The sequence below is a fragment of the Thermobia domestica genome, chromosome 5 (genome assembly GCF_964235325.1).
Source record: "Thermobia domestica chromosome 5, izTheDome1.hap1.1, whole genome shotgun sequence".
NCBI classification, from domain to species: Eukaryota; Metazoa; Arthropoda; class Insecta; order Zygentoma; family Lepismatidae; genus Thermobia; species Thermobia domestica.
In genome coordinates, this window is record NC_137458.1 from 282064919 (window position 1) to 282092052 (window position 27134).

Here is a 27134-nt window from a genome sequence, read left to right on the forward strand (position 1 = left end):
GTGTGTATATGTCTCAAACTCAGGTAACTGGCCCCCCCCTTCCCCGTGCCCAATTCAAGGGTCTGAGTAGAGGATAAAATAACAAATGTAATTAAGTCCTCTCCGCTGATCTAGTACCGTAGCTAGCACTGTATCTTAAACTGTAAGTTCATGTTTCATTTAGCCCTCAGTACTCAAAAAGAATGCTAAATTTTACTATACAAGCAGGATGTAATTAAAAATGTTAGAAAGAGAAACTGGTTGGGACATTGGATAAGAATGATCTAGATCAAGAGAGACTTGATAAAAGTGGCATAGAAGAAGAGGGTGGGCGAGAGATGCTACAGTTGATGGATATATTGAACAGAACGATTAAACAAAATGTTAAGACGAAGAAGTTAGCTGAGGGCTGTAGTGCATGGAAGCTGTTCTCATTTTGTAGAATAAACTGGATAAAATACAAATTTTATTCTCTAGACACAACTTCCTCATAGAGGACGTTTAGAATCTCTAAAGTCCTTGAGTTCGAATTATTGAGAGTCCACTGTATTAGAAATGTTCTCATCATAAGCTGATTCTTATGAATAGAAAGCGAAAAGCTATAAACAGTATTTATGACTCATAATTTAATTTAGTTTTTCTTTTTCTCTCTGTTTCCAGGCGAATGTTTCCAGTGGTGAAAGTAAGCATCTCAGGCCTTGACCCCACGGCAATGTACACAGTCCTCTTGGAATTTCAACAAATCGACAGTCATAGGTAAGTAAATTGATGTACTTATTTAATAAAGTAAAATATTATTGAATCCACATAATATTTCTTGTAATATACATTAGTTATTGTACAGGGTGATTATAAATGATCTATCAAGTTTGAAAAGGCTGTATTAAAACAGGTATAACATATACAATAACTAATAAGACATGAAAATACACATGAACTACCAAAGTTTCGTACATAGTGTTATAAATGTTCTATGTGACTCTTTTTTATCATACAACACATATCTACGGGTTAGCCTAGTTTGCCTCACACGCACTGTAGCATATCCCTACTAGTGGTCTTAAATGCAGCTATAATGCGATCCTGAAGCTCATCCAGTTCTCGGTAATAGAGTCACATACAACTCATAGATGACGAGAAGAACCCTAGCAGAAGTAGTGTGACGTAGGTATGGGCTTATCCACTTTTCGCACGGGAGTTTCAAATGACACCACGGAATAGCACATAGATAACTACCCGGAGTAGCAGACGACATCTAATTATAGACCACACTTCAAAAACCGAAAATGAACTTAACCGTGCCGTTGACCAATCCCCGCTACCCCTGTTTTAGGATTCTTCTCGTCATCTGTGAGCTGTACTGTGTCTTTGACACGTCCCGAAGAAAGGAAGAAAAAAATGTTAAATCAGGAGATCTAGGAGGCCATGGAAAAAACACCGTCGTCTTCAGTACATCGTCCAATCCAAGAGTGTGAGAGTTCTTCTTTCAGCTAGCGACGCACTTCAATGTACCAATGAGTCGTTGCTCCATCAAGTTGGAATACGAAGTTATTGGAAGCATCTTGTAGTTGTGGAAATAACCACAAGTGTAGCATATCGAGGTATCGTATGTCATACCCCTTACAGTGTTCTCCGCGAAGAAAAACGGACCACACATCTTTGTTTTAGATACTGCAGTAAACACATTCCCTTTTAGAGAGTTTCGTTCATGTTGCATTGTAGCGTGTGGGTGTTCAGAATTCTAGATATGAACATTATAGCGATTAACCTTATACTCAAATGAAATGTCGCCGTCACTAAACAGCAGGTCAATAAAAGCATCGTCCTCCATAGAGTTCTGCAAAGAATTCCAAATTAATTCCGTTTGACAAGGTCTTCCGGTTGTAACATTTGTAAAAACCATATGTAGTACGGTTTCAGTTGCAATCGGATTCTCAAAATTTTCCAGACATCTGTGGACTACGTACGAAACTCGCCCATTGTTTCATCAAAAACGCTTGGACAACCTGTGCTTTTACCTTTACACACGTAGCCTGTGTCCTTAAACAGCCGATAACATCTCACAATGCTCTTGTGACCTGGCAGTGCAGTTACAAAACGGATTACGGAATGTATGCTGTACGTTTACAACGAAAAAACAAATAATAATAAAAATAAAAACACTTCTCATACTCCAAAACCCAGAATGTTTTCTGCTGCGTAGACCCCATTTTGGAAACTAAACATGTGGTGCCATTTGTCACCATGAGTCAAGTTTACGAACATGAAAAAGTAAACTTTCATTTTTTCTTTTTTAATCAGTTGTATAGACGTATTGTATTGAAGATTTTCGACACATTTCACTAAAAATCCTGATTAATCATCTACAGAATCATTCTGTATAATCAGACTGTATTACACTTTCACATATTCTGAAGCATTTTTGAAAATTTTCTAGTATTTATACAGAACAACACATCACTGAAATAAGATTTAAACAAACGAACAGATGCGGCTCGTACCAACATGCTCAGGGTAGGCAAATTATAATAAAGTGTATAATCTAGTACATAATAAAACCAAATTTATTGTATATTCGCCTATGGTAGTGGCCTAATATCACAAGACAGTGCCGTGCCGTGGAAAATCAGCGCCCGGGGCGAAAGTATATGACACGGCGCCCCTACATATGACTGGGTGAGGTCGACAGACCAGCTGCGAAGTGCCACCATGGTGGGCACGAAACGTAAGAAAATTTTCAAAAATAGCCCCTTCTTTTCCTTGATTTTGAGCACTTTTTATTAGTTTTCCTTTACATTTTATATATGCGCACATGCATTTCCCTAACATGACATTATAGGACCACTTCCTAAAGCAGGAACAGGATTTAAATATATACTGGTAACATTCCAAGTAATTTCTCCCCTCTTTTTTCTAACCTTTTCTTTTCTTTCGACCCTCGATTTTTCGCCCCATACTTCGGCGCCTGTGGCCGTCGCCCCGTTTGCTCCCCCCCCCCCGACCACACGGCACTGTTACAAGAATAGATTATAAGTTTGTTTCAAACCACCATTATGTAATGTTTTATGTAAACAAATCCGAATTCATAATTGTTTATATTTACATTGTTAATTATTGAATCGATGGTTCTTTATAAAAGTCAGTGTCAAATCGTATTAATATTTAGGCTCTCGTTGGTCTTTGTGAGGCCTCTGAAAGCGCGATACCCTGGATTATCGCCCACCGCTTGCAATGCTAGTGATACAACAAATGCATCATAACTAATAAATAATAATAATAAATTATTTTCAAATGGCCATGCCGTCTTATTTAATATTAGAAGAAAGCACAAGATTTTATTATTTCTGAAATAATAATTCTTTCTATTGTTCGTATGCCGATTGTTTAAGAAGAATAAGATATCGAGCACTAACCTACCTCCCCCTGTCGATTACTTTCTGGTTTTGTCTCTAGCACATTTAGTTTCCTAACGCTTTAAGCCATTCGAACTCTGTAAAAAAAAAAAAAAAAAGTTAAGAAGCGATACTAGCGACCTCAGGACTAGTGTTCGTAGTTTGAGGGAAATTTCCCTAATCTAGGGCATTTTGGAGGTAAATTTAGCAGAAAGGGAATTTTTTGAAAAACGTGAAAATCCAGATAAATTCTCGCGCTGTCTGATTGACCGTTGTAAATTTCTACCTCCTCCGGTTTTTACAAGAGATGCGGATGAAAACAGTATCTTTCCTTGGGACGTTGAATCGATTCAAAAAATAGCTTGTCGCCATCTATTATCGTTTTTGTTATACTATGAGGATCACCGTTGAAATGAGAAATGGTTAATGTCTACCATTTCCGGTTTGAATATAAGATTAACGAATGAGATGAAATATATGCCTAAGACGTTAAATCGATTTAAAAACCTGCTTCTCAATGTCTTTTACTTTTTTTTGTGCTTTGAAATTTGTTAACAGACAGACAGACGGATATCACGGCCGTTCTGTAAAACTTCCGGTACTTGTGCATAGTAGGGGAGAGTAGCTAAAATCGCACCACTTTTTTTACATAAGTGGTTTTAATTCGAAACTTTTGAAGCAATTTAAAATGTTTTTTGATCGTATTGAACTTTATAGTTTTCCAATTCTTTTACAGTGATTTCATAACGATATCTTATCATTATCATGATAAAAATGATGATATTTTAGAAGCCTGCGATTGGTGCGATTTACGCAACAGATTTTCCAAATCGCACTATGTGAAGCCAAAATCCCACCGTCATTTGAATATATGCAAATTTTACAGTAATGCATATGGGTAAAACAAATTATCATTTCCATGGAATATCGCATTATTTTATTTGTTATATTAAGATGAGGTATAATAGATCTTTAAAGAGAAAAAATACTGCAATGTAAATAACCGAGCACAGAAATAACACCTTAGAAATATAAGCTAAGTCGAAATGCAACCTACAAGTAAAACAAATTAATATTTCTATGATATATTACACATTTTTATCTTAGTGTTATTAATACGAGGAAGAACATATCATTAAAGAAAAAAATATCCATATTGTTGATCCAATGAGCAATATTGTTCATAATCCTATGAAACGTAAAGTATCTATATTTATGGAAAACAGCAGCTACACCTTATGTGTACAAAAATCACATTGGAATGCACGTTCATCTCTTGAAACACCCGCACAAGACTCATGTATCCAGACTTCACACAAAACACTCTGTACATCTTTGACTAAATTTTGTTGACAAAGGACGCAAAACCAATCTTGTTCCTTGATTTCAAAAACCACATTTGGAACATTGCGAATATGTAGCTCGTAGCATCGTGATTTGGATGTATCTACTTTTCGAATATACTTTTTGGTGTTATGTTTTCCTGAAGCACAAGCAGACATAGCTGACGGTTCAGAAAGATTAGGTCTCTCCACACGTTTGGATACTCTTGATTGCCTTTGCTGTTATTCTTCAAGATGTTTCTTTGTAAGGACTTGATGAGAGTACTTCTGTTTTTTTGTGGTTGCATGTTGGTAGTTCTATTTCCTCCTGCTATTGGGCTCGGCAGCGTCACTTTATTTTCTATGTATTTTTTCAAAGCACGATTCACAGACTCCGGAGACCATTTTCCATATTTCCATGGGCCCAACTTGTGTTAATTGTAACGAGATAGAAACCAGGAAAAACAATTCATCACGAGAGCCAAAATCGCACTGGTGGGATTTCGGACACATGGTAGTAGTGCGATTTGGAAAATACACATTTTTTTTTTAATATTCTTTACATACCTCACAAATTAAAACAAGAATAACTGGAGTTTGTCACTATAATATTAATGGTATTTTGTTTATTATTACTTATTGAAACATAAGCTTATTCTCTTACCTTAATCCCTATTCTACTGTGAAATACCCCGAAAATTACTAAGGAATACTCCAATTATATTGTACTGCAACTGCACACACACATAACTTACTGAACGTCGTCACTTTACTCTTATAATTATGGAAATATGCTTAAGTACTTAATTTAACTACCAGATGGCTTGTTAGCACTACTGTACCTTTTAAACTAGGGGTGGTGCGATTTAGAACCCGGTGCGATATCGGTAACTCTCCCCTATAGTTTGGAAGTCCAACATGTATATACCTGGTATTTTAGGGAAAGTAATAAAGATAGAATCTATAATATTTTACGTTTAAAAAATGTCAAAATCCATACCAGGCCGTTAGATTTAATTTTACAGTAGAGTCAATTCAAAGCCGGGTAGCTAAAGTGCTTGTGTCTGCTTGTCCTGGCTTCGTCCTCTCGGTGGAGCTTACTAAGCCTTGAATAAAAATTCAAGTACCAGCGTTCTAGATTAAAACTTCTTCCCCTATTCACAGAAAAATAGAAATGAATGGAATTACCAGAATGGAATGGAATTAGGTATCACGATTGATGCAAATGGTGCTAATGGCAATTGTGAGAACAGTGATTTATTTGTGGATTTTGTAGAAGGGGGGAATACTTATGAAATATTGTGTTCCTTATAACAGAACAACTATAAAGTCAGGTTGGGACAACGTTATTTTTAAACCTATATACTTTGAAATTATGGTACTAGTTTCATAGCCAGTTTCCAAGTTCATAATTTTTTTCATTAAAAAAATTATGATAAATATTGGTAGGGACGTTAGATAAAATTTGGTTAGGTAGACGAGATCACATTCGTTACTTGCCTTGCCACTTTTCGTCCTACTGCTGAGGACAAGTGTGCAGCATCCAGCAAAAGCCCTATAGTTACATCGCAACCTGCATAACTTGTCATAACAAGTGTCACACTCCTACATGAAACTGTTTTGTTGTGACAAGTAATTCTTTAGTCCATTCTTATTAGGTATTTGAAGACGAAATTCATCGCCCGAACAATAAATACTACAAAAGTTAAGAGTTTACTTTTTGCAGAACAGTGATAGGTGCACATACACTTGAATCTAATTTTATTAAATAGAAGGGGAAAGACGGTGATAAATGCCATTCTTCATGTCATAAATAAGTTTTAGTACCAGTAGAATTAATAGTATTGTCACATCGTACCTCACTTTAGAATATTGAAGCAATAGGAGATTGGTTTAAATCGGATACCGTCTTTTTCCCAGTTGATTTGTCGGTAGCAGTCCATGATGTCCACTTTTTATCCAGTTGATGACATACTTTTCTGCATTGAAAGAAGTCTCGTAATGTCTGGTAGATTCGAGGGGTTTTACAGATAAACGGTTTCTAGCGTCAGTGTGCTGTAAGTTTAAGCTGGAAAAGCCTCTTCCACAGTATGAAGAAGAACTAGAAGAACAATTATTTCATGTTAAGATTTTGTAGATTTGGTCCAATATTAGGAGCTGCAGAATTTTGTAGAAGGCCACTTAGATTGTAGCAAAACCTCGACCCTACTGAACGTTTCGTTAGGAAAGCAAGACCGTATGTTATCTGCTAGACCCTGACAGAATTGCAATCTTATTTGCTGATACTTCTCAAGAGGACTGTCTAAGGGTTTTGCAAGTGGGACTCCACAAAACTGACCATAGTTTCTTCAAACTGACGTTGTAATTCTTCCATGAACATGCCATCCTTTTCTTGCAACGCTTCCAGTACACGTACAGCTGTTTCAATTTTGCTTATTGCCTGTACAGTACAAGGGATGCTGATCTTTCTTGTAGAAACAGGCTAAGGACATCCAGAGGTTCCAGCACATCTCGGATCATGGACATTTCATAAACAAAATTCCACGTAGTGAAATTTTACAGGCCCGAAAATATTGCACGCTGCTCAAAACTTCTCTGCAAATTTGTAGAAGCTTCTCGAAAGTGTTCCACTAGCGCAGGGTAGGACTTCCACAATGCTTCTACTGAACGGTAAGAAGAGCCTAAATACCGTACATCAAAAACTTTAGTAATATTATAGAAGCGAATACTTAGTTCTCCTGATATTAATTCGATTTCTCGAGTTCTACGGGGATATTGAGTAAACACCGTGTATCCGCTCTACAAAGTTTTGAAAATGAACCATATCTGAAACCGTATTAACAATGTTGTGAACAAACAGTTCCATCTTCTGACTAATGTAGTAAAACAGGAGTAAATTGGTATCTAATTCTCGCTGCAGTAAAGAGACAGCATCATTTATTCCGCCTTGCATGTTACTGGCGCTCTCAGACAAACTGCCATAAGTCTTTCCCGTAATATCGTTTTGGAAAGATTTATACCTTCACATAATCACGGAATCACAAACTTCTTTGCTTGTTATTGCCTGTAACTCAAATAATCCTAAAATTATATTGATACATACGTGATTAACTACAGTACGGATATACACAATGAGAACTGGTTTAGGAGACACAGTGGAGGATTCATCCACCATTAGCTCGAAGGGTTCAACGGAACGCGCAAGGTATTCGGCCAGCTTGCCTTCATTTCTGTAGCTAAAAGTCAATAATATTTGCACATGTAACATACGAGTAAAGAACTTGTCCGAGGTCCATTAAATTTATTTCTTGTAATTTAATAAGATGTGGGAGCATCGTAAACGATAGACGATTTTGGACAATACCGTAGGCAGTCCTAAATATCGTAGCTGTGTTTTTAACACGAATTTCATTCACAATTTTTCACCTGTCTTTTGCATTTGCCATTGAAACCTATATTTCTTCCCTATCCCTTTGTTCACATACTGACATATGAACACTTTTTTGTGTGCAATAGACTTTTCGTAGTAAAAAAATTTTATTAAAAGGTTTCTTTGATGCTTTTGCAATAATATCGTTGCACTATACACTTAGTACATTTATTCTTTTTTCTGTATGAATACCGAAATAAAATGAAATCTTAAAGTTTTACGTCCCACATTTATGCCGGTTCGACTAAAGGAGACGGTGATGATAAAAAAAGAACGAAATGGTGGAAGGAAGAAAGTGGAAGGAAACAGAAGAATCCCGAGAAAACTCACGCACTATATCAATACCGAGTTTACGAACGAAAGCATATATAGTACACACAACGCGAATGTCATTAGTATTTTGTTTAACACCTAGCAACGTCGTTTAATTTTCCAGCTCCCAAATTGTTTTTGATCACATTTTGAAGAGAACAAGCCACTGGGGCTAGAAATAACCTTACCATTATTAACACTAGGTCCCGAATCATTTTCATCTTTCTGATGAGATGTCTCTAATGTGATTTCGGACGTTGCACTATCTTCAAAGCCTCTTACTTTGTGTGCTGGAATTACTTGTCTCATCGTCAGGAGCTTTTCTTTTGTTAAAATATAGTCTAATATCCATTTCCTTTTGTTCTTTTTAACATGCTTGTCAACGAAGAAGTTACCAATTCACAACTGCTATGACTGCTCACTGATTACTGATTTTTTTTTTTAATTACTGTGCTACTCAGATTAAGAATGATAAGTAGTGATGCCAGTTGAAAGAATTTTTCTTCGGGAAGCTATTCTATAAACAAGATTAACACAGCTCGCGACAATAAACATACTGAACAAATGAATTATTGTACTTTAAAACAGATTGTATAGCCTAAGAAAGGGGGAAAATATCTTCCCAGGCTGGGAAGACTGAATTAAATCTAGAGACAGGGAAGTCAAACTTAGAAGGGGGGAAATTCCCAGGCTTCCCTGGCTACAAATAAATCCCTGTGTGAGAATGACTGCACATTGTTTATACTGTACACAAAGGATATAATGTGTTTTTTTTCCTTCATCCCTTATTATTTTCCACTTATTCCGGTCGGATAGTATCTATAGCACACGCGTAGTCTACGCTGGGAATAGCCGTTTTAAATTAAGTAAAATATTCCCTAAAATATTAGAATGTCAATTATATTGATTGTTTAATATGAAGCCTACTCCTCCCTTCAGCATCGAAAATGTTTTATATTAATCTTGAGTTGATCTATGACCTGGCGGCACACAACAAAACAGCGAGCCTATAACAAGAACACAAGTAAAAGCGTTGACCGAAAACAGTGACATCTAATAATGTCGATGCAAAATACAACGCAGACATCGTAACAATTTCTGCCTACTTTTTTTTTTTTTTTTAGATCGTTGCTATGTTGTGATACCATGTACGTATATTATGCTGATCAGCTCCCACCGGGAATCGAATTAGGGACCATAAACACAAGATTTGTGACTTCACGTCAGTACTTGTATGAAACAAAAATTATGATTATCATAATACATGACATGCCAAATGAAACTTTAAAAAAAAAAGTGATATGTACCTATTTTTGTTTCATGTATCCTGCACAGTTTTTTTTAAACACTTTTGCAACCCTAGGCTATTAGAAAATGTTTCTCCCTCAATATCAATGTTTGCCGTCAACTTTCTGTAATCTCCAGAAGTGAAGTATGATTTTAAAATAAGAAGTTCGCGAAAATTTGACGCCCTCCAAAAATTGCCGCCCGGACCATACCCTACATTAGCAGATGGTGTAAATACGAATTTGGATTATATCCTTTTAGAAAACATATGAGCTGGCCATCTTGGATTCTTTAGGTTATAGGATAAGAAAATTCTTATATTTTCAATTCGAAATCTTTAGATTTTTAAAAATAGATTGGCGTTATGGTTTCTACATAGGGTTAAAAGAGGCGTTCATGTACAAATATCCTTTAATCTGTTGCTTTGCGTTTACCGAAAGTTTACAAGCTTAGTACAGTTAACTTAAACGTGTTTGATATTTGAGTAGGAATATTGAATGATCCACCTTGGTGAAGAGATGTTTGTTTATTTTATTATTTTTATGCATGTTCTGTAAACGTCTGATTCAATTCATCTCATTGGAAACAAATACTCGTACCTTCTATTTGTTTTGGATTCAACATGTTCTTTCGCTTTATGTTTTATTTGCGTGAATACCTTATGCCACTTTCGCAGCCTATGAGTAAGAGATTGTTCACCTTGCATTTATTACTGTATACGTCGCATGCATTATAGCTGAACGCTTTCTTTCCCAGATGTCCTATTTTTTGATCTGTAGAATTATATGTACCTTGAATATATGATAATATAGTCAAATTCAAGGGCGCCAAATCCTGGGAGGTCCGGGCCCCCGAAGCTCATGTAGGCCCCCTCATTTTATTTGTAAATTTGCAATATTAGGCATAATTTGAATGCAATTTGTCTTAAAATCATCATATATGCTTTCTGCATCTGAATGAGCTCACCCCCCCCCCTAATTTACAGAGAAATCGGCGCCCTTGGTCAAACTTATATTTAACGGAAACTTTAGATACCATATACATTTGTTTTGCGCTTCTTGCTTTATTCTTGAATTTTATTTCATAAACTACGGAGAACAGAGAACATAATCAAGCAATAAAATGGTAAACATAGTGCATCCCATAAACAGGGTAGCCAGGTTTTTAAAGTTTTGTAAATTTTTCATAAGAGATCAGCATCATTGAATCTCATTTGGTCACCTTGAATTCATATATGTATTTAAAATAGTAGTTAAAAGCGTGTATCATGGGATGGGATAGTTAGAAGAGCATGAGACGACAGTTGTTCCTTTCTATTTCTACCTCCTGCAGTGTGTCCTCTTAATGTTAAGGCTTACCTACCAAAAGAAAAGTACGATTTCTTAACACATCTTTTACTAAATTTCATGAGAAAAAATCAAAATAAAATAACTGTGTTATTGCTTGACATTAATTTTCGTGCATTTGTTTCTTAAAAATTCACGTGCACCCTCAACCGTTTGTTTTGTTCTTCCACACGTTTTTGTTGCTTGCAGTACCGACAGCTAGACGTATTTGGCAAGCAGTACGATTTTACAAATTTGACTATAAAATCTCCCTCCTTCCACTTATAATAACAAATCGTTCCTTTAACTCAATTTTACCAACCAATTTCTGTATAATGATGTTTAAATGTGTTTCTTTTTGAAACTTAACTGTGGAAAACCATAGGCATTTTCGAATTTGGCTGTAAATATTTAACAAATAAGGAAAATAAATTACTAATAATATTTGCTTATGTATGTAGTATTCACAGTAATTATTATCTCTTAGAAGAGAGTCATATAACCATTATAGACATGATAGATTAGATAATAATTTTTCAAGCTCTCCCCGCTAAACTAGTGGTTAGTGTGCGCGCCTTTACTGGGTGGTATCTCAGGTTCGACTCCCACAATCAAGAATTATTGAGTAATTTATTACGAATAGCATCGTCTGCTTGCAAAAGAGAAAGCTCACGCACTTAATTTAATACTTCCCCGTTTCCGCAGGAATTTAACCTCTTCACGAATATCGCATCAAATGATGCCACATATTTATCGGGAAAATAATCCGAATTATTTTTCACGAAGAAGAGTGCGAACTGAAGGTAAGTAAAATTAATATTCTGAAGCACTTGTTTTTACTTACCTTCAGTTCGCACTCTTCTTCGTGAAAAATAATTCGGATTATTTTCCCGGTAAATATGTGGCATCACTTGATGCCATATCCGTGAAGAGGTTAATTTATCAAAAACCGAAACGTTTCTCTCTGCCCTACTTCCCTCATCAAATATATTTATATTTAGAGAGAAAGAGAGAAAAAGAAAGAAGAGCAACAGCCCCAATACGAAACTCTTGGTAAAATCTAGATGTCTGTCCTTCGGACTATATTTTTATCATCTCAAAAAAATTCTTCTATACTTAATTTTTTTAGACTTCCGAGCTATGCTATACATGAGTCGGAAGTCGTATAGAACTGCTTTGTCCGTCCGTCTGTCGACAAGTATCCGAGCAAAAAAAGTAAGAGATATCGAGATGCGTTTTTTGCCATCGATTCAGCGTCCCAAAGATAGCTTCATCTATTCCGTTAACTTTCTTTTCAAACCGGAAATGGTTCGAATTAGTCAATTCTGATTTCAACATTTATCGCTATAGAACGAAAATGGTGACAGATAGCGGGAAGTTGTTTTCTGAAATCGATTCAAGGTCTCAAAATAACGTATCATCCGCAGCACTCTACCGAAACCGGAAATGGTTGAGATTTTCTATTACGTCAGGTTTCAATCCTGATTTTCACAGAGCAAAAACGGTATGGGATATCGAGATACGATTTTTGGCAATCAATTCATTGTCCCAAGAATAGATTCCATCTCCTCTGTTAAACTTCTATTCAAATCGGAAGTGGGTCAAATTATTCAATTCAGGTTTTAACATTTACTACTATAGAACAAATCCGGTATTAGATATCGACAAGTAGTTTTCTCCAAATGATTCATGGTCTCAAGAGAACATACCATCACAATCCACAACACTGTACCAAAATCGAAAGTCGTTCAAGTTTATTACTACTTCCGGTTTTAATACTGATTTTCATAGAGTAAAAATGGTAAGAGATATCGAGATGCAATTTCTTGCAATTGATTCAACTTCCCAAGAGTAGGTTCTATCTCCTCCCATAACCCTCTATTGAAACTAGAAGTGGTTTAAAATTAACCATTTCCGGTCTCAATATTTATCGCCATAGAACAAAAATGGTAACGTATAGCGACAAGCAGTTTTCTGCAGTTGATTCAGGGTTTCAAGAGAACATACGACCACAACCCACAACATACTACCTAAACCGGAAGTGGTTGAAATTTGCTTTACACATCCAGTTTCAATGCTGATTCCCGTAGATCAAAAATTGTAAGACATACAAACATGTAGTTCTCTGCAATGGATTCAGGTTCTTGAGAGTAAGTCATATCTCCTCCCTAAAGTATCCATCCAAACCGGAAGTGTTTCAAATTAACGATTTCCGGTTTCCACCTTATCGCCATAGAACCAAAACAGTAAGATATAGCAAGTAATGACTTTTTTTATATGAATTCAGAGTCCGAGGAACAGGTTTTGTTTGATCTTATTAATGTATTGGAACCAGCAGGTCTACAAGCATTATTTTGAGTATTGATTGCCATAGTTTGGGAATCTACTGTGTTTCACACTGTGATATGACTCACTTGTGTGACTTCCAAACTATGCTATGCATAAATTTCAGAAAATCTTATAGAACGGCTTTATCCTTCCTCCCGTCTGTTGGTAGGTATCAGAGCCGGTAAGAAATTTCTAGAAACAGTTTCATGCAACCGATTCAAGTCCCAAGAATAGGTTTCATCTCCTGCGTTGTCCTCTATTCAAAATGGAACTAGTTCAAATTAGCCAATTTCAGTTTTAACGCTTATCGCCATAAAACGAAAACGGTAAGAGATAGAGAGAAGCAGTTGTATGCAAATGATTTAGTGTCTAAAGACAACATATCATGACTATCCACAACACTCTATCAGAACCGGAAATAGTTTAAATTTACTATTATTTCCGGGTTTTATATTTTCGTATAGCAGAGACGGTATATATATATCAAGAAATATTTCTGCAATTGATTCAGTATCCTGCGTTGAAGTCCTATTCAAACCAGAAATGGTTCAAATTAAGCATTTCCAGTTTCAACGCTTATCATCACAGTTCGAAGACGGGAACAGAGAGCGAGAAACGGTTTTTGTAACCAATTCAGCGTCTCAAGACAATATATCATGATTATCCGCTACACTCTACCAAAATCCGAAATAGTTCAAATTTACTATTATTTCCACTTTCTATATTGTTTTCCTTAGAGCAAAAACGGTGAAAGATCGATATGCCATTTTTTTGTAAGCAATTCAGCGTTTCAAGATAACATATCATGACTATTCATAACATTCAACCGAAACTGAAAGTGGTTTACATTTGCTGTTACTTCCGGTTTCAATACTCATTTCCGTAGAGCAAAAAACAATAAAAATATTAAGAATAGTGGTTTCTAGCATCGATTCAGCTTCCCAAGAATAGGTTCCATGCTTTCCCTTAATTCTCTTTTCAAACTGAAAGTGTTTTAAATTAATTAGCTCCAGATTCAACGTTTATTGCCATAGAACAGAAACGGTAATAAATAGCGGCAAACTTTTTTTTTTTTTTTTTTTGTAATCGATTTAACCTCCAAAGACAATTTTATCTCTTCTTTTAACCTTGTACTCAAACAGGAAATGGTTCAAATTAACGATCTTTGGTTGCAACGTTTATTGTCATAGAACAGAAATGGTAAAGGAGTATTTTTTTTTAAAAACTGGAAATAGCGTTCCAGGAACAAATTCTATCTTTGATCTTATTAGTCTATTGCAGCGTTTCCCAACCGGTATGCCGCGGCACACTAGTGTAACGCAAATTGGCCGCTGGTGTGCCGCGAGGAAATCGAAACAAAATTATTAATTCTATAGCAACCAAATTGCAAGACACAGGAAAAATATATAGGTTCCTTTATAGGTGTACCTTCAATAAGCACCTTAATAACCTGAATCCTATATTTCATTTCAATTGGTTTCTATTTTAAAATTAGAACGAAAAACAAGCGAAACACGGGGGAAAATCAGAGATCGAGCTTTTTTCTCTGTGAGAAGGAAATCAGTAATCAGAAAAAGTACCATGTATTCTATTTACAAATGATAATATCTATGAGTGTGCCGCGAGAATTCAAGTTACACCCGTAGTGTGTTGCAAGTTGTTGAAAAAGGTTGAGAAACGCTGCTCTATTGCAACTAGTAGTTATAGATATAGTTATAGATGTACTACTTCAAGTGTTTGAGTATTGAATTCGCATAGTTTGGGTGTTTACCGTAGTTTCACACTGCAAAACGAAACTCACTTGTTTCATGTAATTACTGTACTAACGAATCGTTGATTCGTATGTTTATCCTAAGTACGAATAATCATTTTAAATAGGATAACAATTCTAATAACGAGTAGTGTTCCTTGTGATTTTTCTAATAATAAATGTAGTTATCCTAACAACAAATAAGTTCTTCTAACAAATAGTTGTTTTGTATAATTATTCCTATAACAAATAATTGTTACATATAATTATTCTACTTATATAATTCATAGTTGTTTTGTATAATTAATCTAATAACGAACAGCTGTTCCATATCATTATTCCAATAACGAACAGATGTTCCATATCATTATTCCAATAACGAACAGCTGTTCCATATCATTATTCCAATAACGAACAGCTGTTCCATATCATTATTTCAATAACGAATAACTGTTTCATACAATGAGCCTAAACAAATTGTTGTTACATATAATTATTGTACTTGCAAATTGCTGTCTTATATAATTATTCTACTAACGGACAGTTGTTTGGTATAATATATATTTTCTCATAATTTATCAACGAACTTATATTGGCCAAAAAGTTCAGATTTCGGGAGATTTAAGGAGCCATATATCGGGAACCATAAGTCATAGAGAGATAATATTTTGCGAATTTTTCAATTTGGAGCCTTCCATTTTGAGCATGTGTCTTCGTAAAACAACATATCGTAAAATATTTTAACAGAACTCTTAAACAAGACATGTGAAAAATTAGTATTCAAGGAAATTATAAATGGATAGATATATTACAAATGTTATTTAATGAGTATATAATAATAAAATACATAGAATAATTGGTATAAAGCGTGTAGAAGTTAACAAGAAAAATTATTATTTTTTTTTTAAAGTTCGTTCTGACAATGCTCTTGGCGCATTCTCAACTGATTTTAATAATGAATAAATGTTCAAGTTAGTATCGTTCGAATAAATCAGTATTTGTTCGTATTGTCCGAATAAATGAGCAGTTGTTAAAGTAATACGTGGAAATATTCGTGTAATGAATATTCTGGCAAATACAAATTTAAACAACAGTAGTTATATTTTATTCTGTAAATCTTCACCTTGTAAAATTTTTCTATGGAAAATAGCAAGAACAGGTGGACTGAATGTTTTGCTTGCTCATTACAATCACACACTCATATATTAAGAAAATAAACTATAGATTGAAACTGATACGTTTCTAGAGAATTATTTTTAATTTCTTTTCGGTTTGTTTCTTTTTGCAGGTGGAAATATGTAAATGGTGAGTGGGTACCAGGTGGGAAAGCCGAAGTCCCTCCACCGAATCCTATTTATATCCATCCAGAATCTCCAAATTTTGGTGCTCATTGGATGAAAGAAGCGGTTTCTTTTGCGAAAGTCAAATTAACTAACAAATCTAATGGAAGCGGTCAGGTGTGTATATATAGATACATTTTATAGCGTGTAATTGAATCAAGGTGCACCAAGAGAGAAAAAAAATAACTATAATCAAGCTGCTCACACATACAAAAAAATGATCATAAATAACTTTAACCGTACAAAACAGCTGTCAGTTTACTCCCTCCATCATTTTAGAAATTACCATATGACTTCAAGGCAAAACGAAAAAAATATATATATTCTATTTTTATTATTATGATTTAGTTCACTTACATACAGTTATTTATTATTTTGATTTATGCAGCTTGGCTGAAAATCTTTTGTTACTGCTACTGGGATAGTAATAAGGTTGATATTAATTGTTCTGAAGTGTTTTAATAGGGTGGGCTTCCCCGTCATAGTATTTCATTAAAAATCGTAAATGTCGTCTTGCGTAACATGATCAAGTACTAATAATATAATTAAATTTTACTTTATTGTGTAGTAGCATTCACTGCCAAGGTTAAGCATTTTCCGGTGCTTTTTTGTTTCACGTCAATTATTTAAATACAGTAGGAAGTCGAAAATCCGAACTAATTGGGACCACAGGTAGTTCGGATTTTCAAATTGTTCAGATTTTCGAAAATGAACAAGAAAATGCCATTTAGGCTTATAAGGCTACTTACATTTAATGTTTCTGAAGAACCTGCTCTTACACTAAATTACACTGTTCTTGTAATTCACACTTAAAACTTAACTTGTATAGGTCTAAGGGAAAATTAAAATAAAATTATATATGACAAACAATTACATATGAATGAGCTTTTGTAAAAACACTGACTTCACACAACGCCGACAGACAGTCCTATTGTTTGTTTATCGCTAGCGCTAAGACAGAATGTAAAAAGCATCTAGGGACCGCGTTCGGATTTTTGACGTTTCGGATTTTTGGCGTTCGGATTTTTGGCGTTCGGATTTTTGACGTTTCGGATTTTTGAAGTTTCGGATTTTTGGCGTTCAGATTTTTGACGTTTCGGATTTTTGGCGTTCGAATTATCGACGTCCTACTGTACATACATTAGATTGTAGATTGTAAGCAAAAAATAGGCCAAGTTAAAGTATCTATTATTTTACATTACTTTATTCAAATTTTGCAATAAATGTTAAAAGTCCCAAGAAAATTTAATAAATTTGAACCGGAAACGTACGGAGTATTTGTGAGTAAAACCTTTTAAAGTGTAGAGTTGTGCGACATTTTTCGATGTTTTAAGATTTTTCCATATTTTCAAATTATTGGAGTTCACCAATACGTACGGATCTAAGTAAACTCGATCAACTATTGACCAGGTATTACCATTCGTCAAACACAATCATTACCAAACCGTCATTTGCGAGCTCGGTAGATCGCGTTAACGCTCCGGTTGGCTAACCTTGAAATGTGTAAGTTTATAGGCAATGAACAAATGTAGATCTTGTAGATAAAGATTTAAAATTTTAAAAAAAAGTTAGTAGTTCTTTTCGTTGGTAGCGCACAGTAGAATTTAAAAACAGTAAGCTAGCTCAGAAACTTCGTAAGTTTGGTGACCACTGGAATAGGAATACAACAACCCGATGCACAAATTATTTATTGATTTTTAGAAAGACCTAATTTTTGCCTTTCAAGACAAAGTGGATACTTTAAAATATCTAGAATCAAACTTACCAGGCCGAAACCATAACCACGAAGAAATCAAATGTCAACTGAAAGCACGGAATTTATGTTACTATTCAGTCTAAGCTTTTTTTGTCTTCGCGAGTTCTATCGCAGAATTTGAGACTTAAAGTATGTAAAACAATAATTTTATACATGTTCTGTTGTATGTTGTGAAACATGATTTACTCTGAGGATCGCAAACGGAAAGTATTTGAATATACAATTTTGAGGCGGATATTCGGATCCATGAAAGACAGAAATGGCGGAAACTTCAAAATGAAGAGCTGCAAAATTTATACTGCTTACCTAAATTGTTAAGGCCATTAAGTCTAGAAGGCTCTGCTAAGCAGGTCATGCAGACATAATGGGAGAAAGTTGAATGTTTTCAAAATTTTAGCTGGAAACCTAATCCGAGAAAGACCATTAGGAAGATCTAGGCGCAGATGAGAGGACAATATTAAGATGGATCTCGCAAAAATAGGTAGGCCTATACATGGTAGTAATTGGATTCAGATCGCTAAGGACAGAAGTCAATGAAGAAATTTTGTGAATACGGCATTGAATCTTCAGGTTCCATAGACCACAGAATTAGTTAATATTATCAACATTTCAATACTTTTCGTTATTTTGATGTTCGATATTTCGAACGTTGCCGACATTTTGATATCCAATATTTCCATCCTGTTCTTCGATATATTAATACTTTTAAATTTCATATTTCAATATATAGACATACCAATCAAGTTTCTATGTTTTACCGATATCAATTTTTGATATCCGGATATCGTACTTGTCTTCGTTGAATCTAAGTTTTATCTCCACTTTCAAATTTCCTAACATGAATGGTGGAGCAACATGTGTAAAAAATTGAATGTAATAAGTTATATATGATCTTTCCGCTTAATTTGTTTTGATTATCTAACTTTTCCATAGAGTGAGGTAGATATATTTTTCTCCTGTACAAGAAAATGATATAGCAAGACGATTCATTCCCCCTTTACCGCAAGAATTACCAAAATTCTAATATTCCACCATCGATTTTTTTCTTAAGATGTAAGTACATGAGACAATTTTCCTTTTGATATTCCGTCAAAAGTAGAATCCCAAAAATCTAAACATGAAAATAACAAATTGAATAAAGTAGGAATGATTAATTTTCTTAAAACTATAGCGGCACGTAAGTTACGTACATTGCATAGATTAAACTAACAAAGACCTATACATGGCCGGTCTAAGGAGTGTGCGACGTGTGCGGTTACACACGCGCGATTTTGAGAGAGGCGCCGAAATGAGAAAAGTATAAAAAATAATATAGTAAAAAGTTATTTTTAAGTAATTTTGAATGTAAATTAGTCATTTGAAAATGTTAATAATTTTTTTCATCAAATAAAAATGTTGCTTGAAAGCATTGGAGAGCGTACCCATTTTCATTGTAAGGAGCGCCAAAACTCATTCTTGCACACAGAACATTTTGCTCTTGGGCCGGTCCTGGACCTATAACATTACCTATAAGCCTGTAACGATATTAAACTATCATTAATAATTAATGAGCATATTTTAAAATATTTACGAATCTGATTAAACGAAAACTCAAAATTCAACTCTTGATATGTCTAATTATAAATAAAATGTCCATTAGCATAGCAATAAGCTGAACAAGACAAATACACTTTCGTGGTCTATAATGAAACAAAATTCTAGAACAATCTTTTGTTTATTATTCTTAAAATAATATTTTCTATTTTCAGATAATGCTCAATTCTTTACATAAATACGAACCACGTGTCCATATCGTAAAAGTAGGTACGGAACAGCGGCGAGTTCTTACATATCCATTTCCAGAGACTCAATTTATTGCAGTGACGGCTTATCAAAATGAAGAGGTGAGTAAAAAGATCTTGTATTTAATATTATTTTTATCTATATGAAATCATTACCAGAATATTTGAAGAAATTAGAAATAAATTTATGAAACTATTACCAGTATGCTTGAGAAATTAGAAATAAAGTTAATTATGCTGACGACAAAAGTAGTGTTGTGCTTCATTCTTCTATTTTCCGCGAGACAAAAGTTATTTTACCGCTTTCTTTCAATTTTTACGAATAATTACCTACAACTTTTTTGACAATGATTTTATTATTATTATTTATAAACTGCTTTGAAGGATCTTACACTTTGATACATGAAAAGTCAGAGTCTTTTAATTGACGTGAATAAATGAATATTTATGAGAATTCCATAATTTCTCAGTTCTTATATAAGCGCGATATCCGCAATTCGAATTCTAATCCGCCCATTTATTCTACCTACATAATTTCTAGTTATTCTCCTTCGAATTACAGCGGGAAAATTTGATCATTTTATTCCTGCTTTATTGGTTTAGTGGTCCACTAATTAAGTTAGGTAGTGGGTAGAAATTGCTTCGGCTTGCAGCCAAAAATATTCTGTATGTTTGAGGGTTGTTATACATATTATGTAGATTGAATTTTGCTAGGATTACATGATGAATTACGAGTTCCTTAAGACTATTTCAATATTTGAATTGATTCTGACCTCGTAATTCCAAGCTATTTTTGTGAGTATATGGAAGGATATTCTACGCAAAAATGCTATATTATTTGCATAAGACCTCTATCGTGTATACTTATTTTAGAACAAGTACAGAAGAGGAATTTAATCATCTTCGATTTAGTATTCATCGTGCATTTCCTATTACAGTAGAGCTTATGTATTATTTACTCACAAATGATAAATCTAAAATCGTAAATCATGTTTTGTCTTTAACTTTAACATAATGATGAGATTTGGTGAAAAATAAACTTATATTAGTTTCCTACATTGATATTTTCGAAATTGAAACTATGACGTACCATTAAAAATACCAACGTTCCATTAAAAATACTCGTAAATTCTACCATCTCGGTGGCTCTTTGCTCCGTTCGTCTCTTACACTTCCTCTCTATTGTATACTCCAGTAAGATCTGTTTGAAGCAAAATGAAATTTAAAAAAGTGTTAACAAAAATACTATATCGGCGTTGGCAAATAATAATAATAATAATAATAATAATAATAATAATAATAATAATAATAATAATAATGTTTATTAGGCAGCAAACAGCATACATAATCACAAGTGCACCCAGACAGCAGGTACATGATACATGCAACCCTACATATAAAACAGTCTTAGATTATATTTAACAGGACGCGAAATACATCAGCAACACAAGTTATACATACAATCGATATCATTTTACAATAATAATAATAACAACAATAATAAAATGAACATACAAAAAAATTAAGAAAAAGATTACATATGACATGCAAATAAAGACTCATAACTAAGATAAAGAAGAAAAAGTGCAGTACCCCCCCAAAAAAAATTAGTAAAAGCTTAACCCTAGAAGAAAAGAAAATATAATAGGAAAATAAAAGATAGATGACTAAATTACGAACTAACAACACTTAAGGAAAACATTTCAAATGGCATCTCGCTAAATTAAATAAGTATTAGAAATAAGTATTTGGTTTCTGAGTACTAACGACGGAAAGATATTTTAAACAATATGTACTTAAGAATTTATCTCATCATAACTGTCATCGTCAGTGAAAGATACATTTTCATTTTCACGTTTACTATCCCAATTTGATGCTAATGTATATATTTCTTTTACCATAATTTCTTGTTCTTTTAGCATTTCTTGTTATTTTGCCACAATTTCGTCTTACCTTGATAGTATTGTTTTTCTATTAATTCTATTAAGAGCTTATGATCATTATGAATTAGTTTAAGTTGATCGTACGTGTAAATTATAACAATACCATATTGTTTGATAGAAATGTCAGCAAAATGGATTTAAAATAAATTAACAACTTAAATAAATAAATATATTTATAAAAAAAGTATTAGAAATTTAATGTTCTAAACCAGGAATGAAAATAAGCAACAAAATTTTACTAGCCCAAGAAAAAAGCTACTAGCCCACACCCCACAATAGAAATAATTTACTTACCTTTGAAATAAACAATAGCGATATTAAAAACTCGCCCGCACCGACAAACAACTCGCCCCGAGCGAGTGCTTTTTTGCATCCCTGCTCTAAACAAACTTTAACAAAGTCAGTCTGAAAAATATCTAGAACAGAATAATATTTGTTCGCATTTCTATAGTTTCATAAATGGAACAATTCAAAGTAGAAACATACGAAACAAAACGAACAAAATTTCTAATGTTACGATAAGGAGTTCTTATGAAAAATAAGACATCAATAAAGAAACTTCCATGAAGAATACTATGAAAAAAAATTCAGATCGAAAATGTAACACCTATCGGTTAAAAATAACAGGTGGAGTTCTTTAGATATACAAGACAAGCTCATATCTTTGAATATAATAATAATAATAATAATAATAATAATAATAATAATAATAATAATAATAATAATATTTTATCGCTACAAGCCCGGGAAGAAAGCTTACTTAATGTACTAGTTTCTTATATATGCTTTCTGAAGCTATCTTTCCTTAAGTCTATAACACATAGCTTTTAATCTTCAGTTATTGATCCTTTTGTGAAATTTCATTTCAGATACTATTTTCTTATTTATCCTTTAGATGTTTTCTTCTTTTAAATAGAGGTATACAGTTTTAATATTAAGTTTATATAGTCCAAAAAATCATGCATTCCCATGTTTCGAAAATTACATACAGGACAAGATGAAATATATCTACAGATTAAGCACTGTATATTAAGAAAATTTGTAAATGTTTGCCAGAGTTTAAAAAAGAAATGCATATTTAGGTTGCAACATTTTTCCATACCAGTGAATAACCTACTCATCCGTCCGTAGAATGAATCACTGAAATATGCGTTAAGTTTCTGGTTATCTAATTATTGCATGTTTAAAGGAAAGGAATAAAGTTTATTAATGTAAGAAAATTGTTTAGAATGTAAAATGTCTATGTTCTTGTCTTGTCTTAAACCTCTTGTGAGGTATTATTATATTTATAAGCCGCAGCCCTAACAGCCTGGTCGGCTATGTCTCTAAAATTGTCTTAAATAAATATAGTACGAAAATGGCACGTGCCAAGATGACTGAAATTAGCTGTTTTAAGTAAATATGCTTTTCACACTGTCACTGTAAGTAAAAGGGAGAAGCGGCGCATGCCCTCGTGGAAAATGTAACACAGTGTATGGAAATTGTAACAAACATTTAATTTGTTAAAAGTGAAAACTGTAAACAGTAAAATTTTAAGAAAAATAGTGAGAGTAAAGGTCCCCAACACTTATCCTTCACAGCCCACTATATTTGTCAATAAGTATGGAAAATAATTATATGACAAAACAATAATGGGTACATGTTCCGTTAAGGGGTCCAAAACTACACTGGACCCCCTTAAGCTAAGCTAACCTAACCTAACCTAACCTAACCTGACCTGACCTAACCTAACGTAACCTAACTTAACCTATCCTAATAGAACCTAATATAAAGTTATATTATGTAATCAAACGAAAATCAATAGAAAGAAGTGGTGTCAAAGACACTGGACCCCCTTTACGGAACACTGACCCAATAATGATTATTGTAATATTAATTCTTACCTACGATACAAGTATAGCTTGCCAAATCTTTATTAGTTATCACTAATTTTTGTCCAATTACTTTACATTTCAAATTTAACAATCAAATATTGTTATAACTTACGGTTTCATTCAAATTAGTAACATTCAAATTCAAATTTATCAACAGTTTTCTTTTTTCTTCTTCTTCGCATTATTATTATTATTATTATTATTATTATTATTATTATTATTATTATTATTATTATTATTATTATTATTATTATTATTATTATTAATTGACGAAAATTTTATCCCGAATAGTTCATAAGTTTCATACAAAAGGAAGATCGCTTCTAATTCTTTACTAGTTGGCAAAGTTCCCAAAATAGCTGACACATTTCCTCGTTGAATGGTTATACTGATGCGTTGTATGAGAAATGCTTTAGCTCGGGTATCTCTAGATTTTAGCCATATGCGTTGGCCAACTTCATTGATAAAATTAAACCCGTCTTCGCCCTGTGAACCACTTGATTAAATTGCTATTGTAAACAAATATCTGTCCAATAAATTGATATAGTTATTCCTTTTCTCGACCTCTCTTCGAGCTGCTCGAGTCGACGTATCTGGTACATTTGAGGGAGCATAAGTGTCTGTACAGGTGAAATCTCGAACAAGCACCTTCCCTATTTTTTCCATGGCACTAACGTCATTCCGTCAGGCCTCTTCTCGTCATTGCGGCTGCATCCATTTGGTTCTCTCACTGATGGAACGCCTGCTGAAATGAGAGCTCTCAGAATGATATCATTTACACTGGTATGTCGTGAAAGCCTGCCAGCATTGTTTTTACATGTCAAATTTTAGAAAATTCAAAATAATATCTAACGTAATTAACACTGAACATTTGAAGAGGGAGTAGTGACCAGATTTTTTTCCTTATGTGGCGTGGGAGATCCGGATTCGATTCCCGGCGGGAGCTCATGTGGTTCGGATTCCACGTTATTAATTAGTAGGTCCACATCTCATATAGCCTCGTTGCTGAACGGGATGTTAAATTCAAAATCAACTCAATTCAACTCATTTTTCCTTGTGGTTTGAAAGTGTATACAGAAAACTGGAAATTATGAAGTTGCAGTAAAGGGTTTAGATTTAAAACTAGAACCAGGAACATCACGCAACACAAGAACAGAGAAACGTGGAATTTCACAGACGTCAAGTGTAATATAATGCGGTCTTGTCATTTTTTAATGTTAAAATGACCGACAGAGATTTACAAAGAATAAAAATATAAATTAAATTCAAAATAATTTAGCTAATTCAATCAATGCTGTAGCTTTGTACACAGTTTCTGAAAAAAAAAAAAACTTTAAAAGCATACAACAATTTCTGTATGCATCAGAATGGACACTTTCAATGTTTGTTTTGATACTGTACTTTCAGGATGCAACGAGGTATGTAAGTTATCAAAATTTTCATGAAATAATCAATTTTGTAATTTTTCTTCGAATATCTCTGTTAGATTAGAGAAAGGATGTATCTGTTACTACGCTCGACAAGTATTAGACCCTATATATCAATATATTCTTTTTCTGTAGCATGAGCATGGGCGGAGTTAGGAATTGTCTGCTGGGGGCAGACCTTTTGTCTGTTGGGGGGCACGGTAAACACAAATGAGAATTGAAGAATGTTATAAGTGGCATTTTTATTTTTTGTCAAAATGCCCCCCCATAACTCCGCTTATGAGCATGAGACATATGCTTGGACATGCCGTTTGCGTGATTTTTTGAACACATTGTAGGAAGTATGAATTCTTCCCAGATGTTCTTATCGGTTCCATTGAAAAGTGCACAACTTACAGAAAATATGTATGGTTGGTGTATTTTTAGAATAGGATTCCTAGTATTACTTGCTTGTAAAATTTTAATAAGCAGTGGCACGACAGTCACTTATAGATTAATCATAACATTATACAGTACTAGAAAAAATATTAAGTATTTTAATATATGTACACGTGTTAACAAATTTATTCATGATGGTTCATTTTGGATGTATTTCTTTTATTCTTTTTGACACATATGCATATTATGATTTTGTAGTTAACTATGTACCGCTGGTTAATGAGCTACAAGTGTTTGCCTCGGAGCAAAAGATGTTTTAAGAAAATCTTAAGGAAATTCTTATCTCAAAACCTTCGCTACCTTTCGACAACCCGTCAGGTGTCAATAGTTTGACAATTGATATGGTTAGTTTTAACCTTGAGAATTTTTTTGGTTTACTAAAGCTCCCCACTGGTGAAAGGAGCTGATATAGCTAATGGTTTTACCAAAACAGACAGGGTAAACAAATACATACAACCATTTCCTGAATTGCTGTACGTACTTTTTTCTTATTCACATCTTCCTTCACCACCCCTTTATCAGACTAGTGTTCTGGCCATTGACCTCCAAGAGCAAATCGTGGAGATCTATGCTTCTTTGTCTCCAGTCACAAATACAGAACAACTGTCTCTCATATGTGAATACGAAAGAGCTAAGAAAAATAACAAAACGGTATTTTGTGACCAAGATACGCAAGTAAATTTATGAGTATCATCATAGGGTAAACATTGCTTCAATGCGGCCAACTTCCAAGATAGGCAGGTGGCCAACTTACGAGTAATAAGTAACGAATGTCTTATGGGGAAATGCAGGTTCAAGACGAACCAGGCCACGATGAGCAGGTGGCCAACATAGAGAGGTGGCCAAGTTGACAGGTTTTACTGTATCTGACATTGCTATCTAATAGAGAACAAATGTCCATCCATTATCCTTTTGTTAAGCTTATTAAGGCCCTACCAGAAGATTCTCAGTTTGGTGCACTCTAGAGTAGGATTTGGAATATATGAAGGAACTAGAAAGATTTTTTTTTAAAAAAATAATAAATACATAAAGAAATATATAGTTCAGTTCCACAGTTATGACTTCTAGGTTAAAACAGATGCACAATCAATTTAAGTTAATAATGAAACATTAAACAGTGGAATAATGGATGAGAATTTCGAGAAGACTCTCTGACATATCTTCTCCACCACAAATTCAGATGCCTTGGGATTAAAACAGGAAATTTCAGCACCAGAGATGAGAGTCCTAGTACTGGGACACCTTTACCAGTCCTTCCTTTAAATAAATAAATAAGTAACTACGGCATGATAAGAAAAATGGGGGAAATACTTTTAAATGTACTTAAGCTAAACCATTTCAATACATGAAGAGTAATGCCGTATCAATGTTTTTACAAGCTCCCTCGTTACATTTACTATTTCTATTATTTCTTTTTCTTTTCTTTTTGTATTAAATCTTGTAATGATAC

General features: G+C 33.9%; 1 protein-coding gene across 1 annotated transcript in view; it reads left to right on the top strand.

Moving 5' to 3' along the window:
- The window catches only part of LOC145686662 (T-box transcription factor T-like), a 136376-nt gene that overhangs the window by 100341 nt on the left and 8901 nt on the right, over window positions 1–27134 (top strand). Inside the window, exons 2-4 of the mRNA XM_081760156.1 lie at window positions 640–735; window positions 16414–16582; window positions 19970–20104. Coding sequence (XP_081616282.1) covers window positions 640–735; window positions 16414–16582; window positions 19970–20104 — 400 coding nt within the window. The remainder of the gene's footprint in view (window positions 1–639; window positions 736–16413; window positions 16583–19969; window positions 20105–27134) is intronic.